At 43.9% G+C, this 20131-nt stretch overlaps 1 protein-coding gene across 2 annotated transcripts in view; it reads right to left on the reverse strand.

The window, feature by feature from the left end:
- Nucleotides 1-20131, reverse strand: part of kirrel3l (kirre like nephrin family adhesion molecule 3, like) — a 42194-nt gene that overhangs the window by 11702 nt on the left and 10361 nt on the right. For both annotated transcript variants that reach the window (XM_052065457.1, XM_052065456.1), the window contains exons 2-3: nucleotides 3689-3844; nucleotides 1936-2085 (exon numbers count right to left, since the gene is read on the reverse strand). In XM_052065457.1, coding sequence (XP_051921417.1) covers nucleotides 1936-2085; nucleotides 3689-3844 — 306 coding nt within the window. The remainder of the gene's footprint in view (nucleotides 1-1935; nucleotides 2086-3688; nucleotides 3845-20131) is intronic.

A 20131-nucleotide genomic window follows, 5' to 3' on the forward strand; every position in this document is an offset into this window, starting at 1 on the left:
TCATTTATTTGCACGGTTTCTCACACAGCACTGGCAAGCCGAGCGTGCCACCCCTGATGAGGGCGTCCATTTCCCGGACCAATAAGGAGCGGCGTGAATGTAGGGTTTGTGTTGGCCTTTTTCGCTCCCTCCACCGAACCAATTTCACTGTGTACGTCTGAATTGTCAGAGGTCCTTCCGTTGCTGTTGCACGGACACTAATGGAATCCGAGTGCTAGGTGATTTTAATTTCCATGCCGATTCCCCCGACTGCACTCCAGACGTTAACTCCAGATTGCTTTGGCATGCAGACAACTGCACGCAAATATACATGCACAGGGAAAAAAAAAGTCCCCCAGCACTTTCTTTAGCTCTTGTTTCGCCTTCATATATAAACATGCATAAATAAGCCTGAGAAGCACTCCTTGTCTTTTTTGTCGATGAAAGAGCACAGTTTCCCATCATCCACCAGTCTCGATCTATTACAGTGCACTTTATGAAGATGTTGTCATACTTTTATTGCTCAGAATCAAATGACGGCCACGGCGACGAAGCTGCTGAGGAGCTCGGGGGAATCATTTCAAGTGCGTGGCAAAAAAAAAAAATTGTGTTGGACTCCGGGGGGGTGTGGGGGGATTACTTTGAAGGGCCAAAACTTGTATTTTAGATTGGAAATACATCTTGTGTGACGTTAGTCCTGGAACTTTTCTGACACACCTCAGTCAAGTGCAGATGTTGCTGCCTGCATTTCGTGATCTTCATTTCCTCGTCTTTAAAAACAATTATGTCTGGGTATTAGTTTTCCAGTGTGACTGAAAAGAACTTAATTACAATGATAACCCTACAGTGAGATCGATTAACAAATGACAAAAGCAATCGAACATACAGTATTTACAGTATACAGTATATACTGTATATAGACACTTTGGCAATTCTATGAGCTTAAAATAGCAATTGCACTAAAATACAAAAACAATTAATCAAAGGAATCAAGGATGAGTATATGCTTGATAAATGAGACCTCTGCCAATAGAAGACAATACACCTAAGTTTCAGGAGCCATCAACTATAGGTCCAGTCAATACTTAGACTCGTTTGCACGCTTCGCAGTCAAATCTGAATAAGTAAATGAATGACGATAAGATTGCTTGAATGGGTAAAGTTTCCCATCATCATGTAGTGTTCGATGCTTGTTGCCCCTGACTTGCTTCTTTTATAACACTTGCCAGGGTGAAGCAGATACATGGGGAGTGACATTCCATCAAATGCCACCAGATGCCAGCAGTGCTTTGCTCATTCCCACAAGACCTGTATGCCCCCCCCCCAAAACACCCACAGCACCCATTCAACAGACAGACACACAATCATTTGCAACCCCCCTGACCCCCCCCCCCCCCCCTTCCTCACCCTCAATGTCTGCGTGAACAAGTGGATCACTCACATCGAGTTAATGTAAAAACTGCCTTGCGGTTGGCAAATGACAAATGTTGCGGCTCACCGTAAAATGTGCTAACTATGCAGACCTTGACTTTCAAGTGACTACTCCAGTCATTTGTGATTCCTGCAATCACATTAGCCACGACGTCCACAGTCTTGAAAGTGTTTACTTCTTTTTTTTTCTCCTTCCTCCATCAGGCTCTCTTGGCTGAGCTTTAACAGAATGATTCCCCCAGGATTTCATTTCCATCAAGAAATTTGAGTTATCACTGAGGGGTTATTGCCGAGTGGTGATAAGAAATCATTTTATTAATGGTAAAGCCTTTAAAGAGGTCGGTGATATTGCCTAGAATGCAATACAGTTTTCATTTGTCTGCCCGCTGGTGTTCTGAATGGGATAATTACGCATTGTGCACGACTTCCTTTTTTTTTTTTTACAATGCCCGTCTTTGTACTTATGTCTCGTTTGATGTGTTCGGATTGTTCTCAAGCCGTGGCAGTCTGAGCTGCGTATCTTACCTAGTACAGTGAGCTTGGCTCGGTGGGAGCGCAGGCCCGCCTGTGTCGCCTGACACTCGTACACGGCATCATCCACCAGCTCTGCCGAATCGATCAGCAAGCTGTGCTCGCCTGATAGCGGGTCGCCCATTAAGGAGTAGCGCGTCCAGCCTGCGTGAAGCCAGCGCACACAACAGTCAGCCACAAACCAAGCAACAATAAACACATTATGACACAACTACAGAGCCCATTTGGACAAAGCGCTAAGAAATGTGGAAAAGCTGTTTAAGTCACAAATGAATGCAGGCGGCACCTCGGTAGGATTGTGCCATTGTGTGCGTGTGTGTGTGTGTGTGTGTGTGTGTGTGTGTGTGTGTGTGCGTGTGAAGAGCAGCATGAGGTGGGAAATGAAACACATGAGGAGTCTGTCCTTGAAGCACGGACACAATAAAGAAGGTGGCAGGGCCTCTGGGGCCAAGAGGCAATCCGCCCGCCATCAAATGTCAGTGCGAAAAGTTGATCGATTATCTACCTTCCTACAAAAACCTTAAAAAGCTCGACAGGAAATCACGTTATGTGAGCGCAGCAGTCGCCAACCTTTCACCAGTCAATCTTGTAAAACCTAAATGGTTAAGGAAGAGAGCTTTGGTTTCTAATGGGGTCTGGCATTGATCAGAATAAGAAACTAGTATTCTAGTATACTCAGTGAAAGAAAATGTACTGGTACTTCCACATAGGCCAGGTTCACACACAAATATTTTCAACCTTAAAGTGTATGCTATATATAATCTTCTTTTTAAGAATCCATCCATAAGGATAAAAAAAACTGTATGGGATGTTCTGAAAATTTCAAGACCGTGCACCTCACACAAAGTTTCGTTTTATTGTCATTGCATAATGTTTTGCATAAAGGTTTTCTTCCACCGCAAATGTCTCCGGAGGCAGAAATCTCACATGATCACATGTGAACTCGCTAAAACGAAGAAGAAGAGAAGGTCCTGGAGGTACGCTGATGTTACGTGAGGGTTTTGAGATGGCTTTGTCGGCAAGAGAAAATACTTCTTGGCGTTTGTGGAACCCACATTGGGCAAGACATATTTTGTTTTATTTACTGCCACCTCCTTATTGGTCAGGACATTTTGATTAGCTACATTCAGTTGGCTTACACCACACATGAAGATTTTCCAGTTCATTATTTAAAGCTGAGTACACATACACACACAAGCATTTGAAAAAAAAGAATCTCAACATCTCAAGATATGTGTCTGGGGTCCTGCTAAAATCTCAACCCAGAGCACCACACACACAAAGATTCTCTTCCACCGCCATTCAAGAGGAAGGAAGGTGGGCACTGAACTAAAAATGCCACAGAGTGTCATCAGTGTGTTGCAACAGAGAAAAAGAGACCGTCTGAGTCACAGAAAGGCACAGAAGGCATCATTTCCAAGTATCAAACACCTTTTCACTTCCTTGTAAGAGAACAGAAAGTTGTGCAAAAAGATGTACCGAAACACTGACCGGAATTTAAACATTTAGAGAAGATCACATTAAGTTCACCTGTAAAGGTGAGAGTGCATTCCACCCGAAAGCTGAATATCAGTGAGACGTGTATGTGCATTAATTTTTCTTGTTAAATGCGGCACGGCAGTGATTTAGATCTGCATGTGATTGTAGGACTATAACAAATTTTACTACAGTTGGCTCGGCATGTAGACAATGAACCACCAAGGTCCAGTTTCAGTCATCTTGGGTGAGAAGCAGAGTGAGATCATACCTGGTAGGTCTCTCTCTCCACCCAAAGCCAGTCCGTCTTTGGTCCACTGCACCATCCCCCGGTAGCCCACAATGACACATGGTAGAGTCACGGACTGCCCAGATACCACCACCTGGTCCTGAGGCTGCTGGGAGAAGTAGGCTGCTCGGGTGGCGGCTGCAAGGACAGGAGGAGAAACATGTTGTGAATCTGACAAGAATGGACATTTTCACGGCAAATCGTGTACAAATTGCAACACGCCTCACATCGAGTGAATGGCAGCAGGTGTGGAGGGTTAGGAGAGTGAAAGTAGCCCTGTGAAGGTGATGGCTTGATAAACTGACATTTTAAAGAGATGGTGGACGCTGATTTGTGTCAACACTGACTGCCCCCCCCCCCATAAATATCCCTTCCAAGAAGAAGAGTCAGCATTGCCTTATAACTTATTTAACTCTTTCCCCAAGTCCATATGCTTGTATGCTTACCAGCACGAAGCACTTTGGGAGGCGGGGGAGAATCTGCCACTCTTTCAGTGTACTTTAAGTCAAAATGGATGTTAAACAATTAAAACAGCACCAAAGGTCCCCAGGGACCCCTTTTGTGTGAGGCGCTTCAAATTCAGCAGAGACACCTGCCGCCGTTGTGCTGCTGTGTTGAAGTGCGCTACAAACTCTCAATGGAACGGTTGGCTGGCCTTCAGACACATACACGCGCACAACCAAGGTACACGCGCAGAGAGACACAACAGCAATATGGTTTCCGAATGTTTGTGGCACTATGATAAAGATTGAGTATTACAAACCCTATACAGCCAAGGGGAAGATGGCAGCACTCCAGAGGTAACTAATCCGTAGGCGGGGAAAGAGACAGTTGGTTGGTTATCTAAGTGGGCTCTCTGTGTGAGTCGGGAGACTTTGAAAAAAAAAAAAAAAGAAAAACTCATTCTCCTCTCTTTCATTGTTGCTCAATGGAGAATGGAAGGGAAGGGGGACTAGGGGAGATAAAGAGGCCACTATTCAGGCTGGGCTAAGTCCCCCCCCTCCACCCCAACCCTTCCTGAACTGCTTAAACAGACAGAGTAACCCCCCCCCCCACGCCCACCCCGCCCCACTCCCAAACCACCACCACCGTCACAAGTAAAGAAAGCTGCTGAAAAGAGGGCAACATACGGCAACCAGAGACACGCTATTGTTCTCTTGTCCCTCTCTTTTAATAGGTCTCTTCATTCTCAATCAATCCCGCTAAATGCAAGTTTAATAGCTTTTCAATAGCAGCCCCCCCCCCCATCCCCTAAGGAGGGTGGCGGGGATTTTTGCTTGCATTCTCACCCTCTTTTTTTTCCCACTTCCCCTCCTCTTTCTTGGCCCATTCTCTTTTTGAGTTTGAATGGGGCTGCTTGTTGGCAGTGTTTATTCCACACTCAATTATCCACTTCATCTCAGGGAGGGTCTGTGGACTGAACCCTGTCCCTCAGCCTCACCCTCCCACTGCCTCTGCCACCTAGCAGCATAATTAAAGCAAAGCTCAGTCTCAACCGAGCTTTTTGTTTTTTGTTTTTTTATAATGTTTTGCATTCCGATGAACAAATGTTTCGAAGGGTAAACCGATCTGTATCGTACAGGATTTTAGACACAATTCTTTCAGTGTACCAACCTTCATTGGACACGATTAAAACACTATTGAGTTACAGTAGGCAGCTGTAACAGATATAACAACAGACATGTGAGAGTAAGTCATTAAAAAACGTTATGGATTCATATTAATGATACGCACCACAATGAAAGCAGGGTTTACCCTTCCAAAACCGTACTGCAGCAAATAGAACTGAACTGCGCTTCAATTATAGACTGAGCATTTGTACATAAGGGCTGATGACTGAATCGTATAATTTTGGCAGCATTTCTTCAAGACTCTTTCACTTTAATACCGTGTAGTTCTGGTGACGTGCATCGAGCAAGAGTGTTATCGAGATGTAAAAACACAAAACTCAAGAAGTCTTTGGAGGAACATTTTTAACAGCAATCACAACTGTCTTTCCCATCTTTCTCGGAACACATTGGTTCGGTAAACCCATTAGAAGAAGAATTTCCCTCTCAGTTCAGTTCACCTTGTTAGTGTTGAATCTCGATCAGTCGGAATGGGCAACTGTGTGCGGTCGCTCCGCACGACACAGACGAACTGTCCCGGAAAGGTTGTTGACTAGTGGCACAGTATGAAATATTGAAGCCCTTTCATCTTAGGCGGCTGGCGAAAGTAAAACCTCTCCTTTCTCATGAGCACTTTGAAAGAGCAATTCATGCCTTTGTCACATCCCGGTTGGATTACAGTAATGCACTTTACTCTGGAGTCAGCCAATCCTCCATGAAGCATCTCCAGTTGGTCCAGAATGCTGCTGGTCGCATCTTGACTGGTACTCGTCAGAGGGAGCACATAACTCCTACTCTGCCATCTCTTCTCTGGCTCCCTATACATTTTAGAATTATTTTTAAGACCCTATTATTTGTTTTCAAGTCTTTAAATGGCCTTGCTCCACCTTACTTCTTTGAGCTCCTCCACCCCTACACGCCTGCAGACCAGACATTATTAGAGGCACCAAGAACTTTCGTTGCTGGTCCCTCTCTTTGGAATGAACATTCGGCAAGCCCCCTCAATGCCCATCTTTAAAACCTGTCTCAATACTCATTTGTATCCTTTGGCTTTTGACTCAGCATGACTCAGAGTTGATCTTAGTTTTACTGTTGTGTGCTTTCTACGGTCTTTGTTATTAATTTATTGTTTATTGTTGTAGATATTTGCTCCATGTACAGCCCTTTGTATTCAGCGGAGGTTGTTTTAAAGTGCTTTATGAATACAGTTGAGTTGAGTTGAGTTTCTAATGGGTTTACCGAGCCAATGTGTTCCCAGTTGAACCAGACCAAACTGCTTGGTGGCATAAAGCCTGTGTTATCAAGATGACCCACAGAGAATGCTACGAATAGCTCACCCAAGAAATAAAAATGTGTCATTTGTGCACAAAAGTGTTGGAATAGCCTATTGAGCTGCAGGTAGACTGCATGTGTGTAAATCAAAAGGGTCCAATTTGAGCATGCCAGCGAGCCTTGGAGCTCGGCCTGTCGGATGCCAAATGAGGACTGACATTTTCCATCAGAAAGTGTCACCTTACACTCTTGCCTGTCTAACATTCTACATTCATAAGGTAATGAGCAGTTTCATAATCCTCCCCCCAGCAGAAGCAGATTGAGATTTTACTTTTTGTGCTGCCAAAGAGAGGGTGCAAAAAAAAACAAGAAGATTGCAATTAGGTATCTGGCCCAGTGTATCTAACTGTGTACAATGGGTAATAATTCACTTCATTGGCTGATTGTGTAAATGGATTACATGCTGCGAAGTGTTTGTCTATACCACACCCACACACAATTTTGTATGCTCACACTTTGCAATTAATGCTTCATATGGAGCCATACAAAAATAGAGTGACGATTGTGTGCTGTAGCGAGTGATTCACAGCTCTCCAGATCCCTTATTGAAAAGGCTCTACAGAACATCTCGACTGGCTAATGACTCAAGCCAGATTCCTTTAATTCCTCGTTGCCGAATTAGACAATTCTTTGACGGTGTATTAGCGGCTTAATTACATGAATACGTTCCTGATAGGGAGCGAGGGAGGAACAGAGGCACACAAAGGGAACGGTGGAGGCAGTCTGAAGATTCTCACTCACACACAAGTATGCAGTCCGCAAACACACTTCTCACCAGACTTAACATGTGGAGCTTTGCTATTGGCTGAAATTGAATCAAATAGAAATGAAAATGATGAAAATACAAATGTGACTCTTGAAAAGCCCAAATCACTGCACTGGATTTGACTTGTTTTGCTTCCCAACCTTAATTCTATTCATGGACTATTCATGTATTCCCGACATTCCCACTCTATGGATTAGTCGTTTTGCATGTGTTGGATTAATGTTACCTTTAAAGCTTATTGCCCCAAATTCAGCATTTACAGCACTCTGTTTCTTAACTCTTGTATGTTTATGTGTATGCGCGTATATACGAAGCCTTTCGTAAAAAGTGCAATGCAAATAAAATGGTCTCTCTGACTTACTGGCCAGACCTTTCGCTTCAAATGTAAACCTGTACTGTGAGATGCATTCCTATATGTCAGCTTTCAAACCCACCCGTACACCAACAAAGCGTAGAATTTACACCGATCTGTTTGAGTGGATCGAAAACAGCCGATATTTAGCATTTCTTTGCAAAATCGCTGATTGACTGTAATGTCATATAATTTGTGTCATCTATTAATCATGTCAATTATCGGATCCGCAAAATAAGAGATGACAGCAAACATGCACAACCTCGTTCACTCCGGGGTTGTTCTGTACTGCCACAGTGGGTACTGAGCCCAAAAGCCAATCTATTTTTAGCTCGAGTGGAAACCCCTTGCGCCTGGAGATGGAAGTGCCGCCCTAGACCATCTAATCGCAAAGTAAGAGCATTCATGTAGTTATTAATTTTTATTTTTTATTGGTGAAAAGTCTGAAAAGCATTTTATTTACACGTTATTTAATTTTAGCACCTCTTTCATTCAAAATAGCTTTTCAGCGTAAGTTACGTCAGCTTCCGGCCACGCGCGTTCAGCCACTCACAGATGCAATCGGGGTCAAGCGTAGTGTTTGAACAAACATGGAAACAGCACAAAATCCACATAAAATTTGCTCAACAAGGATATGAGATAAATGGTGGTAATGTCGAACGTAAATTGCACAATTCTCATGATGCAATTACATATACACAGTTTGTGCAGATAGGTGCAAATCTATAAAGCTGCATCAGCGTCAAACGACTGTGAGAATGTGCCACTTCTTCCCATAGAGGGCAAATACATGCAAGGTAAAAAATGAACAAACAACGTATCACAAAAAAATCATTGGGGTCTGTGGGCACCGGGATTTGTACATCACAGCCGGCTTCCAATACAAGTCAAAAAGGAGAAGGCGTAGGCTACTTGACGTAGCTGTTAAATAAGTGGATGGATTTGTTTCCAGCTGTTGAACCAACATAGAAATAGTTTTAGCAAAAGGCCAGGCCACCTGAATGACTGACCACGTTCAGGCATTTTTCCAATGATGCCAGACAAGGAGATGTTGTAAACATGTTAACACATTACATGTTATATTAAATGTTTTGTTTTTTTTATCTTACATTTCCACTATGCCAGCTTTTGACGATGGCACAAATATACACGTTGTTTTGGGTATGTTGCACCGTCTTCTGATCACAAATTCAGCATTTGCACACTTTCTTGCAATTTCTTTACTTCTTGCTATAATATATATATATATATATATATATATATATATATATATATATATATGCCGTGTTTTGGCTGCCGCTGCTCAACCCGTATTGTTTTGTGTTTTTTGTTATTGTAAAGTGTCCTTGGGTGTCTTGAAAGGCGCTTATAAATAAAATGTATTATACATATACTGTATATATATACAGGTATATATTACACACACACACACATGTTCCTGCCTGCTGCAACAAGGTCAAACAACCTGGGATGACACTATTTAATCCGGATTTCTCCAAATGGAATATCATTTCACGCCACTGAATGCACATGGCGCTAAGTTTGTGTACGTGTGTTCGTGCGTGCGCGCGTGTTTGTGGGTGTGTGTGTATTTCTTGCAGATGCCGCATGATGTTTTGAGATGGTGTATATGCGTGTGTTAATAGGAAAAGTAAAGTGTCAAGCACTGGGGGGCACATTTAGCAGTGTTACTTTGACGTTGAGACATGGCTGGTTGTGTCACATGGTTTTACAGTGAAATTCAAAGCAACTTTTCAGGGTCGAACCTGTTAAAGAGCTTTTCTGCCGGCGCGGGTTCCTTCATGTGAACTGATAGGGGTACATTCACATCAGGCCGGATCAGGATAAGATGGACAGATGTCAGCAGTGATCCGTTCACCACTGGGCATCTGCCCTAGGAGAATTAGATTGAATCTGCCAGTGTGTGTGTGTGTGTGTGTGTGCATGTGTGTCTGTTTTTGATGGCTATGAAGCTTAAGACTGAATGTGGTAATGGCACTGCTGATGACCATTTGTTATAATGGGAAGCTATCATACAGCGCACTGAATATTTATCACCTCACCCTGAAGATTCCTATTCAGTTACACCATTCTGATTCACCATTCTGAAAAAAAAACCCAGTAAATCAGCTTCAAATATAATTCACAGAAGAACCTCTTCTATTGCATCTACACCGTCCAATGGAAACCTCATATCTATTTTGAAGAAGAATGTTAAGCTTATATATATATATATATATATATATATATATATATATATATATATATATATATATATATATATATATGGCGCCAGCCAATCGCAGGGTACACACAGACAAACAACCATTAACACTCCCAAAAATGTCCCAATTTGGAGTGCCCCCCATACACATTATATATGTGTATAAAAAATATGGAAATGTGCATTTTTTTGGGGGGGGAGGGATGTTAAAGTCATGCAAGCCTGTGTGAGGCTCCCTTAATAGACTCCAGAGTGAAGGAGATGGGGAGAAAATACAATCGCACGCATGCACATACACAACTCCCCACAAAACAAGACAATTGGCAAAAAAAAAAGTGTCAAGCTTGGAATAAACAACCCCTCTCCCCAAATGCCATCCATTGTGCCTTTTCGAGATAAGGCTTCTAAATCGGGCTGGAAATGCAAGCTCCATTTCTCTCTGTATAGAATTATTATCCCTTTGTTTTTGTCTCCTTCGACTCTTGTGTCTGTGCATGTGCGTGTGTAAAAACAAACAAAAAAAGTAGTGCTGAGGTAGTCTTTTCAAGCCGAATGGCCCCATGGGGACGCAGCACCCATCTCATGCTTGGAGTATACTCAGCTCATTAGCATGACTTGTACACAACTTGAGGGCTTCAAAGAACCCACCAACAGATACCACCCACCAACTGGCCACATCGCGATGCCCAGCATGTATGTTTTCTTTGACTGTTGAAGGCAGCTCTCACTGCAGATGGTCTCTTCTCTCGTACCCCTGTTAAAAAATATATCACTCCCTCATGCATTCGGGCTGCACTTCCACTCACCCGCTCTCGCTCTCTTTCCTCCTACTCTGCATTTTTCTGCCCAAATTGCAATCTAACTGCTTTTTAAGAGCTGTTTTGCCGGAGTTTAATCCTCTTCACATCCCCTCCCGGCCTTTATTCTATTGTGAAAATCTTGGCTGAGGCCGAGACCCCTTTTAAGCGAGTGGACCGGCTCATCTAAACCAGCGCCTGCCTCCCCACCCCTCCTCCCCTCCTCCCCACTTGGCTGCTACCCTGACTCTCTAACCCAGCGCATTCTGCCCCAATCAAAGCCCCCGCCCTCTCAATGTGTCTGTTTAGCATTTGCGCATTTCCCTCTACAATCCACTCTTTGCAGGGTCCTATCATATGTGATAAGGCGCTGATCATCACCGACATCATTGTGACAATGCTCTGTTTTGCCGCTCGTGTCAGCTGTCATCACTTTCTTGTCTCCTTTCTCTTGGATTTTCCGTCCCTTCGCTTGTGCTCTGCATCCCTGTGCGAGACTGTCAGCATGACAGCAGAAAGAGATTTAGAACATGTTAAAATAAAACAGAGTATAAAAACTGCAAAAGTCATGGATGGCCTGCAATTGCAAAGATATGGGCGAGAGATAGAACTGATGTAACAGCTATCAGCCTGTCTCAAAGGCTGTCTAGCTATGCCATAGCTTGCCTGCGACATCAAATCAGACAATTTGACTTCCCCGCATATGCTGAACGAGCGTCTGACAATTGGCTGAGGTAGAGTATGTATGCCTCCACTACTGTAGGTGGCACTGTTCTCATTTTATCCTCTTAGAACTGTGCTTTTTTTGCTGCTTGTGTAATTTGTTTTTTTAAAAACTTTGCTCAGAGTCTAACCTTGGCACACGCATAGGTTTTTAAATAGCATCACTTTTGAGTATTCACTTGACTGAGAAATTCATTTTTTATTTATCTTTTTAAAAACAATTTTCATTTTTGTCAGACAGTGCGGTGACCAGGAGGTAGGTGCAGCTTCCTCACAGATATGAGCTCCAGGTTGGAATCTTGGTTTTCAGCCTTTCTGGATCATTGAAGATTCTGAATTGTCAATATTTTCTGAATATGCCTTGCGATTGGCTGCTAACTAGTCCAGTGGTCCTATACTAGTTGAAATAGGCTCCACAAAGCCTGCAACCTGACTGTTATCTGCAGTTTTAATAGTGTATTTGAACAATATGAAGGACTTTGTAAAAAGCGCTGCTCGTATAAAATTGACTCTTTTACAGATTTGCCCGACTTGAAGCCACAAATGAAAACCTGCACAATAAAAATCGCAATATATATTTTACAGAGTCACAAATTTTCCCTCCAATTGAGTAAGATTTAAATATTTTTGGAGTACAAATGGCCATTAGGGTGAAATTAAATCTTCACATGGCCACCTACACTCCTCAGTGTAAAATGTAGGTGCATAACTGATTTGGAGTACAATTAACCCACTACTTTGAGTACAATTTACTTAATACATTTTACTCTCTTCCAAGTGTAAATTTTACCCTGTTTCGACTAGGACCAAACTGTCTTTTCAGAGTATAAAACTCCACGATTAGAGTAAAATGTACTCGAAGAAATTAACTGTGTACTGCGATCAGCAGAGATGCATTACTAACATGTCAACTTTTAAACCCACTCATATACGAACAAAGGGTATGCACGCACATGATTCATTTGGATATGGAAGACAAGTATATGGTCTACTCATTCTGGCCGAGCGTGCATATAACAACATTTACAGTCCTGTTTGTTTGTGAATGGGCCACTATTGTCACCTAAAAAACCACACACAAGAACAACTTTCTCACATTTACTCCATTGTTGTCATGTCATAGTATTCTCACTCTACTGAGCTGGCAAGCAGCAGTGATGCGAACTGCATTCACGGCTCCCAGAGTACCTGCTATAATAGAGTGCTATGTATTCAAGGGAGAAGGAAGGATGTAAAAAAAAAAAGAAGAAGAAGAGTAAATGGGGGAGGCCAATGGGAGGGGGGGTGGCGTGAGACCAAGACTGCTGATGTGACACATTCAGTGCTGGAGCGAATATGAATGGTTCAGCTCTCACAGTTGCTGTGCTGCAGTGCCGACAGTGTGCATCAGCAAACACACTCCTTCCGCTATCTTCTCACACTTGCTGCACACTCACTGTCACATTGCCGCATCTTTAGGCTCGCTGGTGGGCAGGGCAGAGGCATCCGGTGGAGTATAATTCCAGCATTGCTTTTGAACGTCAACATGCACACATCCTCTACACTCTAACGCCATGAGCTAGAGAAGTGCCGACTCCACGCTGAAGGGATCGCAAGTGACGGGCTCGGCTGGCAGGACGACAGGAAATAAAAAGGCATATGCAGAGGAGGAGGAAAAAGTGGAGGGTGGTATGAAAATTGTCTGTACGCATCAGCCAGCAGTGTTGATGTTGATTGAGCCAGTCTTGCCGTTTGGCTTCTGCGTACCACCCCCCCCCTTTTGGTGTTTTTTTTTCTGCGAGACAGAACAGAGACATTTGTGTCATCGTCCCAGCCCATCTCTGTCCCCAGCCCTTTGCTCCCGTCTCACAGCCCTAATTTTCGCTCTCAAACTCCCTCCCGATTCCACTTTATTATCAATCAAACTTGATGTAGAAAACAGAGGCGTGCGCGTCATGTGACAACGTAGCTCTATGACAAATGAAGCGAGCGAAAAAAATGTGATTAAAAAAAATCCACAAAATAATGAGGAGATAACGTTGACATAGTCTCCATCTCTTGCTTTTGCTAAAAGGAGGTGAAACGAAAACAAGGAAAGTCTACAAAGATTCTGTAGTGGGTTTGGACCGAATGCCCTGGGGTGTCAATTAATTTAGTCTGGGGATTTGTGGCCTACTCTCCCTAATTGAGCCCATTGGAGACCCCCTTGGCTCCTCACGATCGGATAGGAAGTAGTGCGTTTCATAATTAATACCGCCCCCCCCTTTTTTTATTATTACTGTATTATTTTTTAATGAGCATTGTAATGCAAATGTACGCCTCTCACTTACAGTAAAAGGCCATCGACGCCATTGTTCGTTTTTGTAATGTTAGCTGCTGGTGTGATGAGTCAGGGTGACAACCTAATTCAAAGCAGCACATTGAAGTCAAAGTCGTGCTTTTGTGTGTTTTTCAACACAGAACACAGCACGCTCAGTGAGAGTCTCATTAGCGTTGCCTAATATGTGTGCTTTTTAAAGCTTAGAGGTTAATGCCCGACTTGCCGTCATCTCACTGAAGCTCTCTTTTAATTTGATACGTAATTCTTTTTTTTTTTGTCAGCAGCCAACAACAGTCTCTTCAGAGAAAGCAGATGTGCTGTATTTTGGCCTTGGCTTGCAATGGATACACACAAAAGCACAAAGACCACTTCTAATTAAACCCGTTTTAATATTCCTCTTCTCTTTTTTCCTTTTCATGTTGCACATTAACAATGTTTTCTCTCTGTCCATAGAAAATAACTCCCGGCGATTAAACAAATTACTTTCTACCCCCATTGGGAGCCATGAATCTACTGGAAACAATAAAATGGTAAGATTCACTGTATTTCCTCCTTTGTATTGTTACAAAGGCACCTTGACGGTATTTATAAACATTTTCTCTTTTGCCGCTTTTCCACTACACTGTGCGAGCAGCAACAACGGGGGCTTGCCTTTATATGGGCAAGTTGAGAAGACAAATTTTGTTCAACAGGAGTCAAAAGGCAGCAAGAAAATGGCCCACTGCGGCAAAGTGGAGATTGTGGCACATAATACTGCAGTGTAGAGCTAAGGTACAGCGAATGCTAATGTTAGCATGTGTGTGTATGATCAACTAATGAGCGACCGCGAGTGGTTTCGTAGGACAGTACTGGGTTTTGCCAGTGGAAAATTGTCAACAGCAAGTACGGTCGAGCTGTATGGATTCGGGTTGCTTACTATTGAAAAGGTGTGCGTGACCTAATTTCCCTGTTTTACCAGCATGTCGACTTCTCCGAGGAGAAAAGTTTTTAATTCAACATCAAATGCTCACTTTGTTCATTTGATTTCTTCTAAATGGAAAAGTCCTTTTAACCCACAGATGAGCTGCCAGAAGAAAAGCGCGGGGGAGGAGAGCGGGTTGCTGTTACCTGCTGGCCTCAATACTTGCGCTTTGTATTGAGTAAAAGAAAGGAAGGAGAAAAACTCATTTCCTGAAATTCCATCTCTAAAGTGTTGATTAGTGAAGGAGTGTAATTACAATGAAATGTGAAGTCAGGCTTTTTCAAATTTGCACCGCTTCCCTAAGAAAAATCAGGCCATGATTAAGGAATAAATGATTAATGAGTGAACTAATTAATCAATATATTATTAAAGCAGCAAGCGGTGTGAACAAGAAGTTGGCGAGATGGCGAAGAATTAAAGAGATGTGTTGCAACAAAAAAAAAAAGGTTGTGGGCTCATCTGGTTGTTTGTGATTTTTTTTCCCCCCTCCGTTCACAGGGAAGCCGATGGATGGAGAGAAGTGACGGATAAGGAGGAGATGCGGGCTCAAGCCTCTGCATCTGCCAGCAGCCTCTAGTGTGAGAGCCCTGACCTCAGAATACTGAATTTTCTGCTGCTTATCTCGAGGTCGGGTCGAGAGGTTGCGCACGAGGGAGGATGGCGTGGCAAAGCATGAGCCCGCCGCGCTAATGATGTTTGCAATGCTAAGACGATACCGTGCGATGCACAGTCAACGTTTCTGACTATGCAAAAGTTCCTGAGCCAAGCCCCCCCAGCCCCCAGCCACTCCCCCCTGTCGTTAACTAGGACAGCCCATCAATCTTTGATAATGTGCAGTGTGGGGCTCTCCTGTGTGACCGAGCTGATGAAACATCACAGCATGGTTTGATGTATAAATGTAACTGTGATATACTGGACGGCTTCAAGTCAGGTTTGACCTTTTTTTTTTTTTCGCGCTGGATATTAATGACTACAGTAGAAAAAAAAAATGAACTATCTGTGTGATGCATCCCTCCCAGTGGATCTCGGCACACTTTATCTTTTTGGCACGGGCTTCCTCCGCTACCTTTTGTTCAGCTTTCATGTCTGCCAAAAGTCCCCAGAGCGGCACACAACGGGATGCGAAAGGCAAAAAAAAAACATTATTTCATAAGCGGATGGGTTTATTGTTTCTTTTAAAATGTGGCATTGCTCTTTGAAGCTGCATTTTTACCCTCCCCCACGACACCAGGAAACTCATCCTCAAAGATTGAGTATGAGGAAAAAAGATCTTTCATTCGGGCATATCTTCCCCGGCATTTACTGGTGGCCTTATTAAGAGCCTTGTGAGAGACTGAGGCACCGTGTACTGGGGGACTCTTGGGGTACTGAGGAGGGGGGTGCTGGAACATGCTGAGGGCAAAATAATAATATTGTTTATCAGCCCACTTTACTTAAAAAATCCGGATGGATTCATTTCTCCCAAACTCATATCTCTGTGCAGACCTTTTTTTCTTTCATTTGTTGTTGTTGTTTTTTTTTCCATTGGAATTTTTTTAAATCTCCAAACTAGGAGCCAAATTTACTAAATTACATGAAGTAGTTGCCCTGCGACCCTTGTGAGGATAAAGCGGATCAGAAAATGGATGGATGGACACTATAGTGGCACAACATCAACATAAAATGAAATTATTGATGAAACGCAACAAGCATGGTTGTATTTCAAGAAACTAAAAAAAAAATGTACCTTAAGTAACCGTACAGCCTACAGCAACCCAATACAAAACAACCAGGGAAGGCTCATTGACATCACAACTGCGATTTGGAGCCTGAGAACTCTGTTTTCTTGCCTCGCACATGTCTTGCGCAAGGTGCAATCTTACTCTGCTTGAGGGTGGGCTCGACCAAGTTTTGGGATTTTTGCAGACCCGAACAAGCCGGTGAACGTTTTGCACCATTGTGAGAGTGTACACAGCTGACTTGAGTTCAAAGTCAAAGCGGCTCCTCTTATAATACGATAACATCCACGACACGTCTGCGGAAGTCTCCATGCACCGCCACCAAATCGACTAAAATTGCATTCCACTACCTGTGCCAACACTTGGACGTGATTCCAGCAGGCATAAAGTTGATGCGAGTGTATCCTACCAACCTGCCACATGCGCTGGGCGCAAGTCAAAAGCACCGCCCGCCAAAGTGCAGCACGGCGTGCCAAATTGCCAAACCAGCTAAACGAGGCTGGCACCCGCATGGAATTTATGAGCACGGATATTGAGACCTGACACTTTTGGTGGAGGCATGAGCACGTGCATTAATTCCTGCTTGTATTTATGATTCTATATGCTTTGTACAGCACATTGACTACATCCCTCCGCTGGATTTGAATTTTGGTTTGAATTTCAGCGAAGGCTCTCCTGTGTGGTACTTGCGTGTTATTCCCGTCCTTGCGCGGGATGTCTCTAAATACTCTGCCTTCCTCCCACATTCCCAAAACATGCATGTAAGTTCACTGAAGAAACTAAATTACCTGTCGGGGTGAACCTCGGTGTGAATGTTTGTTTGTCGAGATGCGCCCCGCGATTGGATGGTGACGAGCAGTCCAGGGTGTACCTCGCCTTTTACCCCAAGTCAGCTGCGACAGACTCTAGCTCAACTCTGACCCCAATAAGGAGAAGCCTAATAGAAAATTGAGTGTCGTCAAAATTTCGTTTCAGATCGGACGCAGGAGGACACACGGTGTGCACGCATACGTGGTGTTTTCATTCCCAAACGTACCGTAGCCTTCCACGGGTTTTCAGCATTAAGTGGCTGTGAATGCGTCTTTGTAACGGTGGCTGGTTTCCTCATTGAGCACGGAACAGTGGACATATGGCGGCTGTGTCTCGGGATGTGTGACGGCAGAGAATGCCGAGGGTTGGTCTCCCGACCTCGGCTTGGCCTCTCGCGCTTCAACACCCGCCACACTTACGTCTGCTGGTTTGATTGACTTAAACACTTCATTGTGCGCTCTGTCTTTGCATTGGGGTTGAACTTTTCTATGGCCCTTGGTTGGGACAGATGCGCACTTAAGAACTCGTGTACCAAACACGGAGCACGTGTCCTTTCTTCCTTTCTCAGGCTACAGCCCAACACTCGCAGGCAAACTCCCATTTTACGTATGCAGAGTCTATGATCACAAGAAGTTAGACTTTTAAAATGACTCATATCTCAATCACATGAATCATATTTGTGTGTGTTTGTTTCACTCCCCCCCTTGTTTTCATCTAGTCACAAATGGTATAGTGGTTCACTCCTCACTTCCACGCTGGCAGCGTTGGTTCGGTTCCTCTCCTGGTGATTGTGAATGGAAATTGTGATTCGTCTCTCTCGACATGTGCTATGTAACTGATGGGAGACCAATCCAGAGTTTAGTCTGCCGTTTGCCCAAAGTTAGCTCGAATAGTCTCTAGCTCCCCACGGCACTGAAAAAGGACACGCTGTATTGACAAAGGATGGATGTCTGGCTTCATTCAAAGCCACCTCGAGTGCCACTTAGGCCGTTTCCCTCTTCTCTCTGCAATATTCGACTTTAAGCGAGATAACTCCGGTTTGGACTGGTGACAAACAATTGAATCGTCGCAGGCTTCTCAGCCCATCTGGATTGATGATCCATCATTAGATCGAATGTTTAAAGTCTTTGACTTTGCCTTCTGGCTAATACTGATCCTATATCACCCTTTCAGGATATGGTATGAATCACAGGAAGTTGAAATCGATCCATAAAGATTGTGCTGCTTGATTACAGATGAAAAAAAAATCCAATTTGGCTTAGCCCCTTCGATACCTTCGAGCCCGACGGATCTTGTGAGCAAATGGGCGAGTGCCTCCATGTCCATAAACAGCTTTTATTTTTTTTCAAAAAATAGCTTTCTCCGTTTCCCATTGTCTGATTTGAGCCCTTCATTTGACATCTTCACTCCTTCACTTTGCTCTGTCCGTCCCGCACTAAAAGCAACCTTCTTAAGGGAGTCCTCTCCTAATTCTTAATTAAAATAGTCTCCAACTGCCCAACCCAGCATCCCAGGGGCTGTCTGAAAGCAGCTTAGAACAATCAAGAGGACGGATTAGAAGTGAGAAGAAAAGCCGAGGTAGAGGCGAAGAAGGGATGGGGGAGAAACAACAACAAGAATGCGGTGGCGGGGAGAAAAATATAGCAAGGAGGGAAAGAATTGAGCCTTCTCCTTCATCCCCTGATCCTCTCTCCTCCCCCCCCTTTGTTCAATGGCTCCCTCCCGCCCTCTCTGGGCTCTGGAGTTTTGGCCTGACCTATTGACATTCAGCTTCTCGGCAGATTAAGCAGTGAATGGAGCCTCTGGAAAGGGTAAACACACTGGAGGAACAATGACCAACAGGAGGCAACCTTATTGGATTCTAATTAACCGCCAGGAGAGATGGCTCCGGGTGTGTTAAGTGCTGTGGGACACAAGTTAGAGACCCAAACATCAAGCAAACAGCACAAGTCCCATCACTTTGTTGTATGGCTTCATTTAGGTCTCTTCTCCGACGCCCCCCCTCTCTCTCCGTCTCTCTCTCCATCTATTTGCCAGCTGTTGCAACATCTGACCCGGCAAAATGGCAAACTGATTCTCATTCAGGCACCCCTCCGAGATCCATTTTTATTCCTTCTTCCCGACTCTTCGTTTCTTCTTTGGCCAACCTCAAAAAAGCAATAAGGTTAAACAAGGGAGGAAATATTCGGAGAAATGATTTGATATTGAGCAGATTAAATCATGTGACATGCAGAAGAAAGATGGGGAACCCAAGTTTCTTCACTGCTCTCTTTGGAGTTGAGGAATCTCGGTGACCACGATCCTCCAAAGGACACGGGCCCCTTTCGGTATTTCACTGCGTCCCAATTAAACAGAACGCTCGTTGGCTCCTTTTTAAATTGAGCTTCATCATTGGTGCAGTGGAGCCCTCAGCCTTTGAGTGGTCCCCTGATTAGACACTCTCACAATGGTCCCGAGTTGTCTTGCACATAGAACCACAATTACTAATGAGACTGCTTTCATTAATAGTGTGAGAGGGCCCAGGGCTGGCGACACAAATGTGTGTGTGTTTGGTGTGGGGAGAGAGATCCTGCCAGATACAGGCCACTGTCACCTCAGCAGGCACACAAAGCAATTCATTAATTGGTGAGAAAAACACACACACACACACTTTGCTGTGAACAGATAGCCGAGTGTGGTGGGTATTCCATGAACCCGCGCCGCTTGTCAGCACATTACCTGGGATCAAAGAGCCAAAGGCCGTGGAGAGGAACCATTATTTGCTCTGGAAAACTGCAGCTCAGTGTTCCAGTATATCTGTCCTTTGTCAAAATGGCAGCCTCATCCGTTTTCTTGC

The sequence above is a fragment of the Hippocampus zosterae genome, chromosome 5 (assembly GCF_025434085.1).
Source record: "Hippocampus zosterae strain Florida chromosome 5, ASM2543408v3, whole genome shotgun sequence".
Lineage (NCBI taxonomy): Eukaryota > Metazoa > Chordata > Actinopteri > Syngnathiformes > Syngnathidae > Hippocampus > Hippocampus zosterae.